The 21990-nt window shown below is 41.0% G+C and overlaps 1 protein-coding gene across 1 annotated transcript in view; it reads right to left on the bottom strand.

Annotated features, from left to right (window-relative positions):
- The window catches only part of rims2a (regulating synaptic membrane exocytosis 2a), a 247373-nt gene that overhangs the window by 204310 nt on the left and 21073 nt on the right, over positions 1-21990 (bottom strand). The window contains exons 3-4 of the mRNA XM_061216000.1: positions 10829-10861; positions 10223-10309 (exon numbers count right to left, since the gene is read on the bottom strand). Of these exons, the coding sequence (XP_061071984.1) occupies positions 10223-10309; positions 10829-10861 (120 nt within the window). The remainder of the gene's footprint in view (positions 1-10222; positions 10310-10828; positions 10862-21990) is intronic.

Here is a 21990-nt window from a genome sequence, read left to right as displayed (position 1 = left end):
GACAAGGGTATTATATAAAGTGAGTATAACTTCCCTAGATTTATGCTTACTCATACTCATGGCTATGTATCCTAGCGTCCTGTTGGCCTTTTTAACTGCTACCGCACATTGACTAGGCTTTGATCAACTATTACCCAAGTCTTTTTCAATTCGAGCCCCTTCCAATTTTGTACCACCCATAAAGTAATCCTGCCTTATATTTTCATTTCCCACATGTAGAACCTACATTTAGTTATAATTTATTTATTTGCCACCTTTCTGTCCACTTCTGGATTCTGTTCAAATCTTCCTGGACTTTAGTCGAACTAAACTGTTTAGCTCAACCTCCAAGTTTTGTATCATCTGCAAATTACTAAAGTACATAAAAAACAAAAGTACATTTAATGTCTCTGGCAAGGTAATTTATGTAAATGAGGAAGAGCAGTGGCCCTAGCACCAAACCCTGGGGGACTCCACTCCCCACAATTCCCTGCTCAGAGAAGGTCTCTCCTACTACTCCTGTAATTCCGACTGTCCTTATTTTGATAATGAGTTTGTACCCTATCTTTTTGGAAATCTAAATATACAATATCATAAACCCTACTAACATCAAAACACTTGGTGGTTCCTCAAATAATGCCAAAAGGTTTGTCAGGCTTATGAAAACAATGTTGGCTGTCCCCAAACTGGAATGTTATTACTTTCAAGAAATAATTCCAGTTTGTTTCTGATGATAGATTCATGTGATGCCTTATTTGCCTTATGTCATTTATCTAGTACTCCTTTATCCCCTAACTGAATATGGGCTAAGACATTGAGTATTGAATATGCCTTCCAGCCCATTAGTAACCTCCTTGCTAAAACTCTCAACAAAGTATTTTATTTCCACCCATGTCTTCAGATTCGGTCCGAAAGTTTAAATGTCAAAAGTTCAACCTTGCTGGCTGTGCTCTCAATCGGCTAACCTTTTCCACATGTCTATGCCAAGTGTTCATAATAGCCTAGGGCAAGGACTTCTGACGTTCTACAGTGACACTGGTACTTCTTCCTGGACTGAAACACCGCTGTCCATCCAGTGGAGCTCTTTGTGGCTTACAAGAACAGACGATCATGTCACATGACCACAGAAGGGCACCACCACCTTTGGAGTTGTGTCTGCTTTTGTGTGCTTTCACATGACATGAGTAAGTCTGCAGGACTGTGCCATGTAGCAGCCTGTAGCCTAGTGGCACATGAGTTGGACCCAGAAGGTTGGTGGTTCAAGCCCCAGTGTAACCACGATAAGATCTGCACACCTGTTGGACCTTTGAGCAAGGCCCTTAACCTCACATTGATCCAGGGGTGATTGTCCCCTTCTTAGTCTAATTAACTGTAATTTGCTTTGGATAAAAATGTCAGCTAATTTGAACAAATTATTACATTATTATGTCTGAAAAATGCCAACATGCAGTACACTTATCCCACACTTAATGCACTCTTCATCATGTTCAGTCCAAAAAGTCTTCTCAAATTGCCAAGATGACAGGGAAGAAAACATTCCAATGTAAGCAATGCATCATGACACATTATTGTAGCACCATATATACAGTATGTCCGAATGTCCAGTATAAATGATAATGTTCTTGAATTACAAACATTGGCCATCTGTTGGCATCGCATGCTAGCAGCAGCCAACACAATTGACAGAACACTTTACTTTTGTTGCTACTGCACCCGAGGACATCTTCTAGTCAATAAGGGTGTCACAATGTGCAGAGAAAATCCTCCACACACTGCAGTTTTTACGCCTACTTGGACACTGAGGGCAATTACTGGAAATTAGTACCGTAACACAAGTAGCCACTTGGCTAAGTACAAAAACCACAAGTGTGAGTAATGGGACAGGCTTCTTGTCCGTCTGCTGAACGAGGGGTCACCAACCATGTACCTGGAGAGCTACCGTCCTGAAGGTATTCACTTCAACCCTAATTTGGCTCACCTGATTCTACTAGTTAGCAGCTTAATGAGATCTGAAGCTGTTGAATGAGGTGTGCTTTGTTAGGTAAATGGTAAACGGTAAATAGCTAGCATTTATATAGCTTCTTTATCCAAAGTGCTGTACAAGTCATGCTATACAAGGCACCAACCAGCTCATCAGGAGCATTTAGGGGTTAGGCGTCTTGCTCAAGGTCACTTTGACACACCCAGGACGGAATCGAACTAGGAACTCTCCGACTGCCAGGCGACTGCTCTTACCGCCTGAGCCAATGTTGCTCCTCTAGGGGTGGAGTGAAAACTTACAGGTCGGTAGATCTCCAGGAACAGGGTTGGTTACCACTGCGCTAAACAGATAGTTGTCTTCATATCCTTAGCATTTTGGTATCAATTCAAAGAAATGTAAAGGTAATAATTTCAAGTACAAAGTAAAAATGAGTGTTTGGTAGTTAGAAGTTAGACAGTTGGAACTATAACCACTGAACACACATGTATCCTTTCACAATTTTATGGAAAGTATGATTAAAGTATGATTAGTTCCCATAGAGCGCAGAGACGATCAGTCTTTAGCTAATCACAATCGTTTACTGAGCAGCCATGGCACAAAGCTTGCAGCAGTCTCAACCCCATAACAGACGTAATGAAGAAGAAACCAAACCGGTAGCATTGTGGTGTTGAGCTGAATTAGAGCAGGAATGGAAAGAGGAACACTGAAACCTGAACACTAAAACCAAACTTCCATCAAGTCTACATATGAACGTTCTCTCTGCAACTGTTTTGAAAGTGTTCTACTGCATGACTATGAACAGAGGGCCGTATCTGTTTCTGGTTTTCATGCCAACAGCTGGCTTTAATTACTTAATTAGCCCGAACATTATGTCACCTCAGATTTTACCGACATTTCATGATAAGTGCATGAATGACAGCTGAAAATTGTTTGTGTCCCTACATTAAAACTTTTTACTATGATCTAATCTATGAGTGAACCGGTGTTGGTGCGTACAGCCAATTATAGCTAATTTAACCAGGGTAATTGGTGGAAACAAAAACCTGCGCACACACTGGCCCTCCAGGACTGGAATTGCCCACCCCTGACTATGAACACATACTATGAAGGGGTAGGATAGGATAATTCTTACCTAGCACAGACAGCATCAGAACCATTTTACCAAACTAGAGTGTGACTAAGCAAAGACTATTTTCAAATCACCACCATTGACCAATTCAGAGAGAATCTTACAGAATCTAGCATGCTATTCTATGATCATCTTATTTTAGATGATGCTATTTCATTAAACCCGAAATATTTATTGAAGGGTATTCACTAATATATAAAAATGTATCATGAACAATCATCTTAACTAGCCATAAATATATAAAAGAAATGAAACTAAAATAAAATAGTTTTAAACAATGCTTAAAGAGCTACTCAGTTATGAAGAGATTGTGGAATATGATGAATCTTGGGGTTATTAATCCTCCTATTATGTTAAGAGTTTATGACTGCTTTTATGTTTTGGGTCAAATTGACGCCAATAGTTTAATTAAATGCAAAATTGCACAAGAAAATTTACACTGTGTTTCACCTTCTTATTGTCTCCCAAATGACTCCATAAATATGAAAAACCTGTGAGAAATATCTCATTTTAAAGCCTGAGGTACAGGAAGTGAAAATTTGGCACCTGTATGGGAAAGTGCCACCAGTATCATCCACAAAGAAATCTGAGATAAAAATAAAAATGGTTGTATATTTTCTGACATTTTATACAGAGAGTCAAAATAAGACCACACATGGACAGTTGGTACAGGACTTCTGAAAACAAAGCATTATATTTATGGTATGTTTACTATTTAATCCCACCAAAAGTACATACAGTATCAAGATGAAAAAAGGTTAACTGGTTTTTAAGAGATTCAAGCACTGAATGGGTTCAAATTGACCCCAAACATAATAGGAGGGTTAAGAATGCCAATTGGGCATTGAAATATTCATGAATAGTCAATAACTTTAATACCATTTTAGGCCAGCACCAAAAAAGACTTTTATTCATGTATCATGAGCTGGTAAGATTACTAGAACACATTGCAGTTTCAAGACTATGTCATTCATTTGGATCCCGAAATGAATCAGCACCTGAATATTAAAATGTATTATCAGTCAGCTATGGTAAATTATGTGCAACATTCTTTTCTGTGTATGCAACAAAATTATGGAAATAATAGAAGCTTAATTGATTAAGCCTCCGCTAGAAACAACTTGTTCCAGAGGGCTTTTATGTAATTATTGTTGCAATTATTTGTATTCACTTATTTAATTTCATAGGTATTCTTGGTGTGATTTATTTTTTATTCCACTGTGACACTACTTGTTTATCTATAAATACATGTTATTAATAATGATATTATTAATATGTACACAATTGAAGAATTAGAAACATACCGACATATATAATGAATTGGTCACAGCTTTGAGTGATAGGGTTAGGGGTTAGGGAGAGTGCCCCAGTGTATTAACTGTATATTATAGTATAGTATAGTATAGTATAGTATAGTAATTGTATAGTATATTCCACTATTTCATTTACTCATTTACTCGTCCTAGTTTTTATCACCCACACAGAAACCTATGTCCACTGCATCTAAGTACCCAGAACTCAACTCAAGCATTCAACTGGTGGAATCCCAAGCTTGGGAAAGACCTTCCCCAGACAGGAAGAAACCACTCTTGGCAAAACTTGCCTCTTATCACTTGTTAAATGCATGTCCCCTCCATTTAAAATATTTGCCCTGTTGTCCTTAAACTATAGCCTGAGTACCATTATCATAAACACACCATTTACCATTACACCGATTGTGAAGTGTTGTATGTAAATTGTGCTATACAGGAATACATATTTACTGATAGCTTATACAGTATAAGGTAGTAAATTCAGGTTCTCTCAGATGCTCCTGCTATTGGTGCACTCACAGAAAAAAGGTAGAAATGCTTGTCACAGGTGGTTAAATAAAATTGTAAAATTGTACGTGCCATTGGATTAATAATGAAATTGTACTTTTTTGTTTGTAAAAGGTACTTATTTCTATCTGGTGTAAGACAAATTATTTATGTATTGTATCTTTCAGGGCACATTTGGGAAATGTTTTCCTTAAAGAACAAAAATGTACCTGCACTATACTCATATTTCCAAGAGTGTATGAATGCCTGTAAACTTCACTCCCCTTCTGACGAAGGCTCGGTATGGTGGAAGCGGGTGTTGTTGGATTAAAACTATCGGAGCATCATATCAAGGGAGTCTTTTTCTTTCATAGTTTCTATTCTTTTTTGACTGCGCACCTTGAGCCATTGCATTGGTGTGTGTGAGTCTCTTCAGAGATACCATTCAGAACAGCACAACACCACAAATTAGCCATGATAACCAGATTAGCCATGAATAACCTGAACCACACTACACTCTCCCTAAACCTAATCCTGACCACAGCAGGACACATTTTACCCTCCTTTACCCAATCATGACCAAACTGGATCACAAGTCATTCTCACCCTTACCCAGCCATGACTGAAGTGGACCAGACTACACACTCTTCTTTACCCAACCATGACCAAACTGGACCGTGCCTTACTCTCCATCACCTAGTGTGGCGGCCATTTTCTCAGCTGGTAGGCCTGTCACTGACTGTTACAGAGATTCCAGTGAGGAACTGAATCTCAATGCGCTAACCTCACTGTACTGACCTACACTCACAGCAGCGGTCAGAAAGTACTGTCTGCCTCTACTCACTGTCAACGCTGTCAACCCTGGGTCTTACAGGGTTACACGTCACCCGTCATTCCAAAAGTCATTTAAAAGCCAAACCTCTAAACTAAAGCACACAGTTTTCAGTATCTGAAGGTCTGAATAACCATTACATCTGTAAACATTTGACACAGGAGAACACCCTCGCAACTTGGCTGCAAGGCGGGTGCACAAATTCAACGAATTGTTGTTTCGAAGCTTAAACCTCAACATCGTGTTACCATTTAAAAGAGCCCCTGTGTTTCTGAAAGAGGTGAGTATCAGGTTAGCTTTGCAAGTTTAAGAGCTCGCCTCCCTTAATTCCACTTTCTCAAGTTCCCCCGCCGTTTAATGAATCATTTGCACCCGTGTGTCTATTTCAGGTCTGGTGTAAGACAATAGGCTGAATCGCTGAATGCTTGCACACACTTCCCAGTAAAGTCGTGCTGAGCTAGGCCCGGTCGCCACAAGTTCTCCTCACCGAACAACACGCAAAACCAGCCTGGTCAACCGCAGAAGCTCCTTACTGAGTTTATGAACGGCAATAACACCTCAGCAGTGCAGATAATATTTCTGACAGATGGGTCATGTAACCTTATTTGCATGAGCCAGAACGGCTTAGGAGTTCAGAGACGGTTCTTCTACTGTTACACCAGGAGGAGCCCCGTGCGTGTGTGTGTGGTGCTAGGGACAGTGGGGCTAGACCGGAACCAGGAAGAAACCAGAGGGACGGTGGGCTGAAACGCTACCTCTGACCCTTGCGTTGACGCCCATGCATTTTGTATGACAGCGGTCAATCCGCCGTAGCCCCGGAAACTGAGCACTGGCTGACTTCATCATATCGGCATCCGAATGGATCGGGCCCCGCATATCCCCTGCAAGATTCATTAGGGCGCTGAATTATTAAGCGCCGCGATCCTTTTACCGCCGGCCGCGGTGCGGGGCGGAGAGCGGGCCGCTTCCCTTTCCCTCCGCGTGGACCTGTAGCGCCCGGTCGCCATAGGAACAAAGCGCCACGCTCGGGATCTGAGCGCGTGGCGCGCCGAACGCTGATGGTAAATCACGCCGAACTCGATGGCGGTGAAGGATCATCTGAAGTGCCAAGCAGCCCCGCTGAAAAAAAACTGCTCAAGATAGGTTTTGAAACAGCTGGTAGCAGTTACGAGGTAGCCACAGGATGACCAATTCAGACCAGCTCAAACTCAACATGGTTTAGCTGCCTGGCCAGTTCAGATCAGGTCCTAGCTTCACCTGGTTTGACCAGCTCAAGCTAAGTCTTGAAACAGCTGGTAGCTGGTTGAGCAGCTACCAGCTCAGACAAGCTACCAGCACTAGCTCGGTTGACCAGCTCATCCCCGGCGAACCAACGTGGCCAGCTCAAGTTTCAAGTTGGTCAAGCTGGCATAGCTGTATTTTACAGCAGGAATTGCAATCACCTGCATAATGTATTTACCCCCTCTTCTCATCTTTGTTCAATTAAAGCAGTTCTGCAAAGAAGAGTGGGCTAATAACTCTATAGTGTTGTGAAAGACTGATATCAATATTTTTGGTTTGGTTGCAATTATTTCTCCTCAGACTGGTGCAACCTGTTATTACATTGCAGTCATTTAGCTGATGCTTTTATCAAAAGTGACTTACAGTTGAGTAGACAAAGCAGGGGCCAATACCCCCTGGAGCAATGTGGGGTTAAGGGCCCTGCACAAGGGCCCAACAGCTCATTTTACTGTATTGTGGTTACACTGGGTCTTGAACCACCAACCTTCCAGGCCCTGGTCAGATTTAATTAAATTAAAATCCATCCGAATTTACAGGGCGTCACTTTCAAAATGTCAGATGACATAGCCGAGTGTCGATTTACAGAATGTAATCGTTCATCAGTGTGGATGCTCATCGTTATTGTTATAGTTATAGTTCTTGGTCTAGATGGGGCTTTACACAGCTGCCACAGGCTGACTGCAGCCCCCTGATTGGCCAGATGACACGCCATAGAGAAATGACACGGGGGTAACCAATCACTGACCCACTAATAAGCACACTGCAGTTAACACACACACCAGTGGAAGAGATTATGTTAGCCTTCAATAGATAACAAGCCGTGGTGCTTGATCTTGTGTAGTTGGGTGTCCAATAGGCAAAAGTGATTCAAGCCATCTCAATCACCGACCTAAGTGTCATACCCACGCTCGTTTCAGTGCTCTACCTCTCCAGAGTACTAATCACTGGCACCTGCCCCTCATGATCACCACTCCCTGCTCCTAATCACCACTCCCTATTTATGTTCCTTAGATTTCTATAGCCTGCGGGCAGTATAGGTTATCCCTTGTGTTTAGCAGGTTACCTATTGCCCTTGCCTTGCCTTAATCTAGCCTAGCCTAGCCTAGCCTAGCCTAGCCTATCCTAGCCTAGCCTTAGTTACCCTTTTGATTACCTGTCTAACAAACCTATATATATAAATATATAGGTTTAAAAAAGAAAAAGAAAAACGTTGTATATCCAATGACTCCTGTAGCTTCCTTTTCCAGATGCTCTAGAGCAGTGGCCCCCAACCCTGTTCCTGGAGATCTAACATCCCGTAGGTACCCAAATTTGGCACACCTGATTCTACTAATTAGCAGCTCAACAGGATCTTTAGCTGTTGAATGAGGTGTGCTTTGCTGAAGTTCGAGTGAATACCAACAGGACAGTAGAGCTCCAGGAACAGGGTTGGTGACCCCAGTTCTAGAGAAAGATAGCTGAGACAAGTGGCCCGCAGGTCAGGGTTTAAGAAGAGTGCATGAGATTCAACTGCAGTGCTCCGTGCGCAAGACTAGCGACTCCACAGGTAGCAGCCATGACTAAAATATGGTCAGAAAAAAACAAAATAATAAGTAGAAAAATAAGAAGCCTGACAGATGGCATCTAGGGACAGAAGGCCAGCATAAAAAGCCTTGACCCACTCTCTCGTGTCAGGAGAAGAACGTAACCTAAACTCTGAACCCCTCATAGACTCGCTGAGTGTCCCGGATCAGATGGGAAAGGCCTGGACACTGTCCAGCCTCTCGTGGCAGCTGGTGTGCGAGCTTCACAGCAGTATCCCCACACTAACCCTAGAGGTGAGAAATCTGATATTTCATATTTCAATTCTCCCTCCTCCCTCCCAGTTCTGCGCTCCGGCACCCATAGTTAACCCCTGCTGCATTAGGAGCGTAAGCAAGCCATATGCTTCGGTGCATTCTGGGAAACGTGAGACCCTCCCCACACGCTGCAATGAACATCCCTTCTCAATCTACAACAGCGGTCCTCACTCCTGGTCCTGGAGAGCCGCAGGGTGTGCTGGTTTTTGTTGTTACACAGCACTTAATTGGTCAATTACTGTAAAGCAGTTAATTACACAGTTAACTCGCCTCACCTGATTTCTTGGGTCTGAATTGGTTGCTGATACTAAGGCGAAAACAAAAACCGGCACACCCTGCGGCTCTCTGGGACCGGGAGAGATTACCACTGATGTACAGTGAGGCAGGAGAATGGTGTCTGCTTGCCTTGGAATACGAACAGGCATGCTTGTATCAGATTTGGTCGCAAGATTGCAGAAGCTACTGTACTTAGTGTATATTATTTTACTGTTATTTATTACTTTCATTTTTATTTTTTACTTTCACTCCTTTTTGGAACTGCCTCCCAATACAGATATTATTACAGATTACACAAATAAAATAATTCACCTGCAGTTAGTCATCCTGAAATATTGTCCCTATGCAATATGATATACAAGTTTTTGAGTTTCATTCTATGCATTCATTTTATTGATCTATTGAACCATTTTACTGTATTTTATTACGATACTCTTTCGTTTAAACCAGGCACTTTATTGTGTCACCAAGCTCTGAAGAATGAACCAACTGAATAAACCAGCCCAAAACATTCCCTAGGAAGACCATAGGCAGTTTGCAAACTGGGCTTTGTACCATTACAAAAATATTGACAGATACTGATTGAATGAATAGTGTTAGCACATAATTCCTCATCTCTCATGCACTAATACTACATTCTTCATAATATATAGACGAACAATAATTAAAATATTAATTTACTGCCCTTCAACATAAGTAATATGGTGTTTTGACTTCAAATGTTGTCATTTGAGCATACCAAACAGTTAAAAGCATTTTTTCTCTAAACATGGGATACACATAGACATATTCAAATGAAACCAAGGTATCATATCCAGGGTGTACATCCAAATTTTCAGTAGGACTGGCTGTGGAATCAGTTTTGTCTCACTATCCCATTCAAATAGTTGATTTTGAAAACACGGAAAATATCCTTGTACTCACAAACGGTAATGAAAATGGAAGGAAACAGTATACACATTTCAGGTCCACTTTTCAACAGACACTACAGACTACAGGGGAGAGGCTGGCAGGCTGACTCACACACTGCTCCCTGTTGGACAGTATATGAAAACACGGTGAGGGGGAAACGTCACAAGGTTTTTCTTTGGAGGGGTCTTTACTTACGTATCAGGCTGCTTCTCATTTTGGGACCTTTGCTGGGGCTGAAGAACGCTAGTTACCAGATCAGTGATCCCGCTAAACGGAAACCACCTGTTCAAATAAGCACATAAACGTGACCGTAAGCCCCCGGGGCTGACTCTCACCCACAACCACAACCATGACCACAGCAGCAACGGTCATGCCGATCAGAGCAGGACTCGAGCACTGATGCTGGTGATAATATTAGAGACATCGACAACAACAGCGAAAGCAACAGAAACAGAGAGACTCGTAGGGCAAACAAGAAGGTCTGTCATCAAGCAGGGAAGTCACAGCCAATGAAGATGGGAATTACCTCAAAAGGCCAGCCAATAGGAATGTGAAACAATGCATCCAGCCCGCACGGGGATGGAGATTGAAGCCAGACAAAGCTCTCTTACTAGCCAATCAGAAAGCAGATGACACACTAAGGTTCGGGCAGGAAACGGGGGGTGCAGTGGGGTAGGCCAGGGGTTGGGTTGATGATGCCCCTCCCCCTTCCAGTTACGAGGTAGCCACAGAATGCACAGGGCACTGAGAGAAAGGGATACGTGACAAAGCCTAGAGCACTCTGGGTAATTTGTTACTTACTGTGCTGGCTGAGGTTTTTGTTCTTCCTTGACCCTAAAAAGATAAGTTGGCACAGCTCAGTGCAAATACAATGCAAAAGAATGAACAAAAACAGTTAGAAGGCAGTAAATCATAATGGCAACCATGTTGATGAAAATAACAGTGATGATGCTGATGATAATGCACTTAATAATAATAATAATAATAATAATAATAATAAGAATAATAATAATGCATGCAATATTACAAATCATAACATTTCGAATGGCATTAACTATGATTCATTGCATAGCTTCATTTCTGCTAATGGCATATCGCCAGGTTCAGAGAATATTAACATCAATATTCTCCCAGATGAAAAAATGATGTATGACTGGGAAACAATGCAGACCCTGAAGATCTCTGACCCACATCATGAGAAAAGTTATGTAGTCCAGTACACAGGGGACTACCTAGGGAAGGCTTCTCAGCTCGGAATTCACAAACAACAGCAAAGCTTTTCAGCACTTTCTGCGAATCAATATCTTTATTCAACATGCTGCCAGCTTCTTTGCATCATGCAAGTTTTCATTTGTGGGTACATGTATCTGTCTCTATCTAGTTTATTTAAATAATTAACAATAATAATAACACCACCACCAACAACAACAATGTTATAATTGTAAATGCCCCAAAAAGTGCACATTTCATTTTTCATCTCTCCTTCAGCACTGGTAACAGATATATCACACTGTATGTCACAAATGAGAGCCTTTGTGACTAGGCAGTCCTGGGCCCTGTTTCACAAAGCATGGCAATGGAGTTAGCTGGATAACTGCACTGAGGAAACCCAGAACACTCCCAAATATGGAACACGGACTGAAAAGTAAAAAGAGCTGCTTCAAGTCTTGCTCAGCGCAGTTGTCCAGCAAACTCAGTAATCCCGCTTTGTGAAATACCCCCCAGAACTCCTGTGCTGTTTCAACACTGCCCTCTAGTGGTCTGAACATGAACAAATAAAAAAAGTTATTCCACAAACAACAACTGTTGATTAGATGAACCATAAGTGAAAGTCAAAGCTGAGGGATCCATCTGAGAAGTAAGGGTGCAAAGATAGATAAAACTGTGCATTTCATACAAGATAAAATTATTAATTGTTCTTGGTTAAGGGTAAAACATATTGTGGGGATAGAATCACAAGGAAGACAAGCAATAAATGTTTTTCTTTATTGATTTGAAATGACGGTTCTCCCAAACCCCTCCATTTGCTTTCAGCGTGACACATTAAGATGCTTCTCTTTGCAGCACAGGTCACATGGTTCTGTGCACTATGACAGCAGCACAGAGGAAGTTGGCGGCATCATGAGCTCATGAAAGTTTTAATGAGATTAGTTATGCGTCAGCCAATCAGTTACACAGTTTAAAATCACTGACCCCAAATCTTAATACAACTCCAATCCAATACAACTCCAATCCACCTGCGATTTATCGATCCGTCTCAGAGTGTACCGAGCTGCAAAATCCAACTAAGCCAGAAAAATTAGCTGTTCAAGTTGGTCATAAGATGGTCTATTTGGGAACTAGCTGGTCAACCAGCAAGGCCAAGCTGGTTATCAAGCTGGTGTAGCTGTTCAACCAGCTACCAACTGTTTCAAAACATAGCTTGAACTAGTCAAACCGTTAATTTTTCATTAAACATATTTCAGAAGCTGCACTGGTTGGTTTCAGGCTTGGTGGAAGGCAGACAGAGTGTTCAGTGTTAGGCCAGAAACATACCCTACGCAAATCTGTGAACGCCAATGACAAATTGTCAATGGTCTGGTTGTACATACTCAATGGGTCTCATTGTGGCATTTTAAAGTGAAGTTCTTTCATCTTTTCTTGTCCTCAGGCTTCAATTGCCTGAAATTGAATTCCGTGGTCCTTATAATGTATTTTAGGGGCATTAATTTATGCAAAAACGTTTTGTAAACACTTTTTGTTTAAGATTGATTATTATTTATCAACAACACAGTGTTCACCTACTTATCGAGAGAATGTTTCAGATCTTAAGAATGGTGAGCTGCAGTGCATATCTGGTTGGTCTACAGAATCTGTGGATCAATCTCTGGCTCAGCACTTCCTGTTTGCAGGAAACAAATGGGGGAGCCCAGTCAGATTTGCATGTCTGTTACTCATTGTGTGGTCACTGGGGAAGCTTAAAATTTATCTAATAAATTCAATTAATCTCTCAGAACATAATTCATTAAATGAATTAGTCTCATAGAATTGCTCTTAGTATGAATGGAGTGACCTCGCCTTCGGAGAAGGGATGGCACCCATATGCACCAGCAACATATGTCCACAAGGTGGCAATACATGAAAGCATTTGCCAGAGAAGAATACCCAGGACATGTATTCAGTGTCTCAGCGTAGACCTGATGATCAAGGAACAGGTTTCCCTGGTACTTATCCAAAGCTTATCCATTACAATCTAAAAGATATTAAGAATATATAAAAGAAGGAGAAAAGATCTGCAACTGCTATATAATTTATTAATAAACAGGTGCCCAGAACAGCAGTAACATGGTTATGAATCATAACTTAAAATTGTTTAATCACTTCTGAAACTATAGCAGTGCAGTATAGAACTGTACTCTTGCAATACAAATAACAAGATTTTTTTTTGGGTGATTCTAAAAAGGGCCAACAGCCAAACAGAGAGGGTGAAAATATTTGGGTGCCATACTCAGCTCTTATATAAAAAAAATTTTTAACACAACCAGGGAACACAAATTCAACATAACTCTATTTTCCACTACTGTACATACTAAACAAGTATGTTCTTCTCAAGTATGACCAGTAATGTTCTTACTGAAATACTCTTTGGTATTCCTTTAGCCATAGATACAATTCATTTTGAACCTTGTGAAGTGAAGTTGACACCTAACAGTAGACACAGCGTGAAAATGACAGTTTTTGCAGTGAAAGGAAATCCCTCAGATAAAGCTATTGTAAGAAATCACATTAACACCAGCTTGTGTTTAAAATAAAAAAACAAAAACAATAAAGATTCAGTGCAATTGCTAAAGAAATATGTGCTTGGTTATAACTGCTTATCTGTAAATTGAAAGACATAGATTTTTATGAAATTTTTTTTGGGGGTGGAGGGAGGAGGGTTAGCACCTATTTAAATTGCACCTTATATGCTTGGCTTAATGTCCTTTGAGGAGCTGATATTAAGATAGACATTACATAGAAAATGGTGTCAACTTCAAAAATAACAAAAACTGCTCATCAAAACGGAAATGAATACTTGACCACAATAAACAAGTGACCACAACAAACAAGCTAAAATAAACTTCATAAACAAATTCTATTTCTAAATTTTATATCTATTTAAATATTTAGCCATTTAACAGACAATTCACAAAAGCAATACATCAGTAAACTTACAAATCAGAAAAGTGTAAGCATGTCGACCAGAAAACAGAACAAATCCAAAGGTCAAATAAGTTTTACACGGAAGACTTCAAATGACACCCACACTTATCAGAAGGACGGAGGGGAGCATATTTGTATTCACCTAACCGGCACCTGCAGCCGAGAAGACCTTTGAAAACAACAACGCAAGCGGTTTCTGCAAGAAATCCCTTATCCTTCCCGAACCAAATCAAAGCCTCAAAGAGTAGATCTATCCGCAAATTGGACCCAGGTATGAATTTGCATAATCAGCTGTAATGTCAGCGGCTCCTGCATAATCACTGTTCTATTTATAGAGCTCCTCTGGCTAAATTAAATTCTGACTGCTAAAAAGTTAAATACCTCGCAGGGGCTGAAAGGGTACCCAAGTGGCTGAGTATCAATAGCGCAAATTAAGGTAGGGAAGCCTGTCTCTTGCCATTATGGCCAATGCAAAGAAGACTGCCCCAGTCTACACAACATTTCCCCATACTGCTCTCACAAGAGGAAAGAATGAAATAAAGACTCCCCCCCTCCCTCCCATGTTTGTGGAACATTGGAAGCTATATAATTTTTTACTGCTCTCGCCTTTAAATTAATTAAATGTATTGTCATAAACACGAGAACAACGCATATTTGTTGAGAGATTCATGATCCAACTCTAACAGTAAATAAATAAATTAGATCTGGGAGGACTAGAACACACCATTAACATACTGTAAGCACTGAAGACTAGAATTGGTCTGTCATCCAATGCAGAGTCAGCAGAGATGCCATGCGTGTCATTGCTGCTGAATCAGCAGACGCAATTAATACTGATAAAAAAAACTGTCCAATAAAAAAAAAAAAACATTAAACCATACAGCTCTCCGTAATTAAAGGGGAAAACACTGTTGTTTCTTAGTTAGGTGACTAAAACGTGACGGTTCTCTATCCACAAGTGTCTTTGTAGGAAGGAACACGTGCCAGCGACGCAATAATTACCACCTGCTTCTCTGCACTGAGAGAGGGAGGAGAGCGCAAACCCTCATGCTCACACAGCACAGAGAACATTCCAGAGCCTTCACTGAAGAGGGTCTTCAGAGGAAGGGCAGAAACCAAGCAATACGGTTCCACACGCAGTATATCATCACCGGCCGCCATCTAAAACAATTTCTCGTCACGAAACACATTCGGTTAATGTTTATGGGCAGTCTCGGCTTTAATGGGACTCCCTGGTACTTTTACCTCCTAGGGGGAGCAGCTCGTTCAGGCACTAGACGAATGACCGAGGGACACTCTCTCTCTAGGAACGCTTTGTCGCTGCCAAAGATTTAAATGTATTACAGCTCGACAGTTCCTTGGCCGAAGGCGCTATCCATTATCCTGTGACATTAAAAAGCACGAAGCCAGCCATAATCGTCCAAAATGAGTGGTACCTCTGGGGAAAGGGGACAAAGTCTTGCTTCTGGGATTTAAAAGTAAAGACTCTTTGTTAAAATCTGAACTGTTTTAACAAGCAGCGAGTTCAGAGCAGTCAAGGGAGACTGACCTGTGACTTCTCCAGCAAAATTTTAGTTCTTTAACAAGCCATGGAAAATGTATAAGATAAGTTATATAAGACAGTATACAGTAATAGCTACAGTGCACAGTATATTTATAATACAATTAGGCCTACAAAGTATATCAGGTGACTCAAAGACATCAGTCGCTTTTGTCTCATTCAGATGACATTGAGCAACTGCACGCTGTGTATTAGTATCACCTCCACCTTGTCTCTCTCTTTCTCTCTATCCCTCCCTCTATCTCTCTCTCTCAGCAGGTCACTACCTACACAGCCTTGGCTGAGAAAAAACAGCGCATCGATGTGACTGCCCCACGACGGACCCCAAATCATCGCATTCCGGTGGTAACATGGTTTCCACCATGCCATCTTCACTTCTGCAGATTCCCATCACAGCTCACCTGCAACTATCGGCATATGATGGGTTGAATAAATAGCACCGCACTGGCACAATCTGTCACTCAGCTTAAGAGACAGATAGTGCCTCTTTCAGTTTTAAACACCATAAAAAGAGCCCCATACTCTTGACTAGAAATAACGGTAAACATTTGCATTTCTTTTTAGTGCCCGCTTGTTAGTTAAGGACTTTACATTACATTACATTATTGGCATTTGGCAGACGCTCTTATCCAGAGCGACGTACAACAAAGTGCATACCCATAACCAGGGATAAGTTTGCTGAAAGACCCTAGAGGGAAGTACAATTTCAACTGCTACCTGTACAACAAAGATAAGGACAAGGGCCCTTTTTTTTTTTTTTTTGAGAACAAAGAAACAAACAAACAGAGCAAAAATGACCAAAGTTAACTATCCAAACACTGCTTACCTAGCCAACTAAAAATACAATACACAAAGCAAGTCACAGAGACAACAATTAAGGTTCACAGGGAGGTAGGGAGGGATGGGGAGAGGTGCTGCTTGAAGAGGTGTGTCTTCAGCTTGCGCTTGAAGGTGGGGAGAGATTCTACAGTTCTGACCTCAACGGGGAGTTCGTTCCACCACCGTGGAGCCAGAACAGACAGTAGTCGTGAGCGTGATGTGGAGGTTCGGAGAGGGGGAGGTGCCAAGCGGCCTGTGGAGGCTGAACGAAGAGGTCTGGCAGGGGTGTAGGGTCTGATGATTTTTTGTAGATAAGCTGGGGAAGACCCTTTAACTGCTTGGAAGACTAGCACCAATGTTTTGAATTTGATGCGAGCCATGACAGGCAGCCAGTGGAGGGAAGTAAGCAGGGGGGTGACGTGTGAGTATTTGGGAAGGTTGAAGACCAGACGAGCTGCTGCATTCTGGATGACTTTACTAGTGTATTAGATATTCAGGTGTCTAATACACTTCCCTGACCACACAGTGTATATTTTAAGCCTTTAATCTTATGATTTCTCATCCAGTGAAATAACAGCTAGCACCAATAATTCCCCATTGAGCACTACTCCAAAAATTCAACATTCAGAACCTTTGTACTTGCTTTATATCTGGACATCCCCTTGACTTAAATCTGAAACTGTGACCAACAGGCAAACATCCTTAATCTTTGTACATCAGAGAGTAAAGGAATCACATGGGTTTAGATGTGCTTTTAAAACACAGCCAGGTAATCAAACTCAGGAGTATATTTATAATTTATTTTCCTACAAGAATCTCCTTCACTGGTCTCCAGGGACCAATACAAATGAGCACCAGTCATCCAGGATCACTTAGTGAGGCAAAGAGCCCAATTTAGCTCAGCAACAAAGCAACCTGGATTAGTACAAATATCAAAGCAGGGCACATTCTGCTAAAGAAAACAGCTCAAGCTAGGTTTTGCAGTTCAGACCAGCTACCAGCTCAGACAAGTTACCAGCACCAGCTGGTTGACCAGCTCATACCCAGCAGCTCATACCCAGCTCGACCAGCTTTATGACTAGCTTCACCATGCTGGATGAAAAGCTCATACCCAGCTAGACCAGCTCATGACCAGAATGACCAGCTCAGTTTTCAAGCTGTTGAAGCGGGCACAGCAGGTTTCGGGGTTTCAACAAAAGGCATGTAAAATCATTTTGTGAGTCTTACCCAACAAAATGTAGTTATAGAATGCTTGCCATACTGTTCACAATATCAGGCCTAAAAATCACAACACATCTTTTGTAGCACATGCATTAACCCACTTGCCACTGGCCACAGCCCAGGGAACCACCTGGGGGCCACTTTGTCACTTCATGTTCAGCTGTAAGTGCCGAAATCCTTTACATTTCTTTGAGTACCAAACGGCAGAGTTCTTGAAGTGCTTGCCGTACATGTCAGGGCTTAAGTTCTTTTTTTTTTTAAATATATTTTTTAGGCTTTTTTCAGCTTTATTGGACAGTATATAGTATAGAGAGACAGGAAGAATGGGAGCGAGAGAGAGGGGAAGACATGCGACAAATGTCGGACGGTCGGATTCGAACCGCCGACGTCGCGGCTCGCAATGAGCATGCGGTCAGTGCTCTACAGGCTGCGCCACCGAGACACCAGGGCTTAAGTTCTAAACGAACATGAAACTGTAAGCTATGTTATGCAACGTTATCACATGCAGGCCGTAGCTAGCTAGATGACATTACACAGCACACGGACAGTAGTCTAGCAGCAGCCAGTCTCACTGACTGTCCAAAGTGGTAAGTGGGAATTTGTGAAAACGTGTCGGATACAGTAAAGTGAGGGCACCCAAAAAGATAAAAACATTGAATTGCTTTTTCATAATACAAGTGTACTGGATGGCAAACCATGCTGCAGTGATATCTTCATAAACATAATTAATTTATTTTCAATTTCTGCATAATTCCAGAGATTAAGACCAGACTTTCAAGTCCCCTAAACAAAAATACTAGCTACTAACAAATGGGGACAAAAATGGTCTTGGGAAGAAAAACCTTGTATCACAGCATATGACCAACCAAACCACATGAGAAATCGAAGCCAAACCTGCTTGTAACATTGCTTGTAATGTGTATTAACCTCTTCAGACCCTCCATCCTCAAAAGAGAACATAACATTTTGGCTTTCCTGAGCTCTGTACAGTATTTCTCTTAACCCTCCTATGAGATGATTCTCACAGATGTTTTATATTGATAGATAAATGGCTATTAATTTTGGAAACAATAAGAAGGCGACAACCAAAGTGTCTAAATATTTATGTTACAATAATTGTGTTTGGGCTCAATTAGACATAAAAGCGGCCATACAATCTCAACATAATAGGACGGTTAAAATAAGGGACATTCAATTAAATATTTTTCAAAATATTTTCAGCCCTGCGATGGACTAGCGTCCTGTCCGGGGTGTATTCCTGCCTTTCACCCAATGTATGCTGGGATAGGCTCCAGCCCCCCTGCGACCCTGTTCAGGATAAGCGGGTTAGGATAATGAATGATTGATTAAAATATTTTCACTGCAACATGCTTTCGTCATCCACAATTACGGGGGTACCTCAGGATGATAAGATTGCTGTTCATTGCTTAACCTGTAGACACCTGGTGAGTTGCTAAGGCTGCATTCACGCAGCGGTAACATGATGATCTCCAGCCCACCCTACCCCCGGTCAGCTGCTACAGATTCCCGCCATCGCCTCACGACAAAACCCCGACTCAAATTACTGAAGAAGAAGATCAACTAAAAACAGTCGATGAGGAGCGCTGAACCCAATAAATCACACATTCACGCTGGCACTCAAAAATTTGCAAGCTAACACATCCCACAAGTAGAAAACAAATCGGAGTATTTACATTCACACTCATTTTATTTTCACACACATTCAAAATGCCTGATATGGAATAGCAGTATGTCACCTCTTTCTCAGTCAGATAATTTTAGAAGGCCTAGCGGGGAGAGGGGGAGTTCTGTGACAGTAATGCATGGCTCAGAGGCCCGTGGTTTTAATGGGGGGGTTGACAGTGGAGATTCCCCCCTCTCCTTGCTAGCAGCGTGCCATTAAATGTGTCAGTGTGCTGGAGTCTGGCTCAGCGCTAGCGGTTACATAACAACCGGCACTCCGAAGCCACCAAGGGTCTACCCTCCAATTACTCCACCTCTCCTGCCTACGGTGCGGCAATTCCCTACAGTCAATCAGTCAAGGGCGTCTCGCTTTGTCTTCCTGCTCAGTCTGTAATCTCATAGGGCAGACTTCCACACCTGTCAAACTGCTAACTGTCAAACCGCGTGTTGTAAATCAAGAGAGGGCAGGAGTGCCACGTGTTGAAGTGCGATTGTGTTTACCACCATATTTAGGATTTCCTGAGGTCAAGCGCACATTTTATCCAATTACATAATGTAAATGCGATCGGTTTTGATGTCTTTTACCCGAAAACAGTGCAGGCTATCGCATTCAATTACAGACTTTTTGGCAGCGAGTCAACATATCCATCTGTCCAAAACCGTAATGGAAAAAGCAAATATTGGTTTGATAAGGTAATGGTATTGAAGTGATCCAGTGACCTGCCAGTTTATGTCAAGATTATGGGAAAATAAACTTTATATTTCAAGACGACTATCTACCATGTGGGTACTGCAATAAAAAAAATAGGATTTAATTGATTCATTTAGGATTTAATTGATTTTGTTTCATTGGTTTAATTTGAAAACATAAAATCTGTGATATGTATTTACGGCAGGACGACTGTTGTGTTTTTGTGTTACAAACTTAATATTTACCATATTATCTACTACTGATATCTGGTTTGATATAAATGCATATACTTTGACCTTGAAATGTTTGATTTAATTTAGATCTATCTTTTGACTACCCTCTTTAGAGTGGGCTGAAGTGTGACATATCAAACTTAATATAAAGGAAATTATGGTACTGAATGGTTGTAATTTCAGTGTAATTTGCAGTTTGGTCACAGGCTACTGGCCTTGTGCCTCAGTAACCCCCATAAGCCTCCGTCTTCTCCAATGAGACTGAGTTGGGTGGGTAGACTTTACTCAGTCTCAACCTTGACTTAACAGTGACAAGCCCCCCACTCATAAGAGCCTCTAAGCCCTCTCAAGCCGTTGAGGTAATTGGATCATGAGCAAGCCTCAAGAGCAAACAGCAAACCATGCCACAGCCTTCCATCACCTGGAAGTGCACAAAAAGAGCATAGCAAAGATGGCCGCAGTTCTGGCAACTAGTAGTAGTTACTGGTCACAATTTACAATAAGGGTAAATTAATTGGCATTGATGAACATAGTTGTTAACATTAATTAATTTACAATAATTAAGCATGAAATTAACTTTTCAGTCGTTTGTGTATTTGTTAACTACTAACAAATGTATTAGTTACATGAATATGTATACATTTGTAAACCGTAGGATAAACGTGATAATTAGTTAATTAACTTTTTTTGTAAATCCCAATGTGAATTGCACAACTATAGTTCAACTATTGTACTTGTAAGCATGGAGTAATTATGTACTAACACATAAACAAAGCTGAGCAGATTAACTTCTCAGAAGTTAGTTAACCCTTTCCACTTTGCCCCTTAGAGGTCCATTTCCACCTATTTTGTACTAGTCCTATAAAAGTGTCAATATCTCAAAAATGATTTACTGCAAACACATGGTTGAAGACTTAAACGAGAAGAGGCTTGTACCATTCATACATTTTGAGACTTTATGTCAGAGAAATTTATGTCAGAGCATGAACATCAGTGTGCAGAAAAGATTAAAAGACATTAAAATACAAAAACATTACAAACTTACAACTTGTGTTTTTATAGATTAGAAGTGAATATCTCTATTTCTAAGTAAAGGACCAACACAAAACTACTTTATATTTCTGCTCGATGTCAACCTGTGTACAAAATTTGGTAAAGATATTCAAATTCCACATGAGTTTTCCCTGCACCCAGATGTCCTCAAGTGTCCCCTAATCTTTCCAAATACAGATCATCTGAACAAATTTTTGGCCAGATACCTGAATGATCAGAAAAGCTTATTTTTCTATTAAAACAGATTTATTGATACAAAATGTAAATAAAAATAACCTTCACATGTGTTTTATTCACATATAAAAGAGTATTTTTTTATAAAGCATGCCCAAAGTGTCCAAAAAGCTCTCCAAAAAGGATTGCTTTCAAACCAACCTGCATCACATTTACCATGGAACTTTATTTACAAATTAGGTTAACCAGAGCCCTGTTTGCCAGTGCAATTACAGGTTTATCTATAGCAGTCCAATACAAACACTCATTGGATGTTTATTGTTCTGAATATTCATTATCAATGCAT

This window comes from Conger conger, chromosome 1 (genome assembly GCF_963514075.1).
Source record: "Conger conger chromosome 1, fConCon1.1, whole genome shotgun sequence".
Taxonomy (NCBI): domain Eukaryota; kingdom Metazoa; phylum Chordata; class Actinopteri; order Anguilliformes; family Congridae; genus Conger; species Conger conger.
The sequence above is the reverse complement of the archived record's forward strand: the minus strand, read 5'-3'. Positions and strand labels throughout refer to the sequence as shown.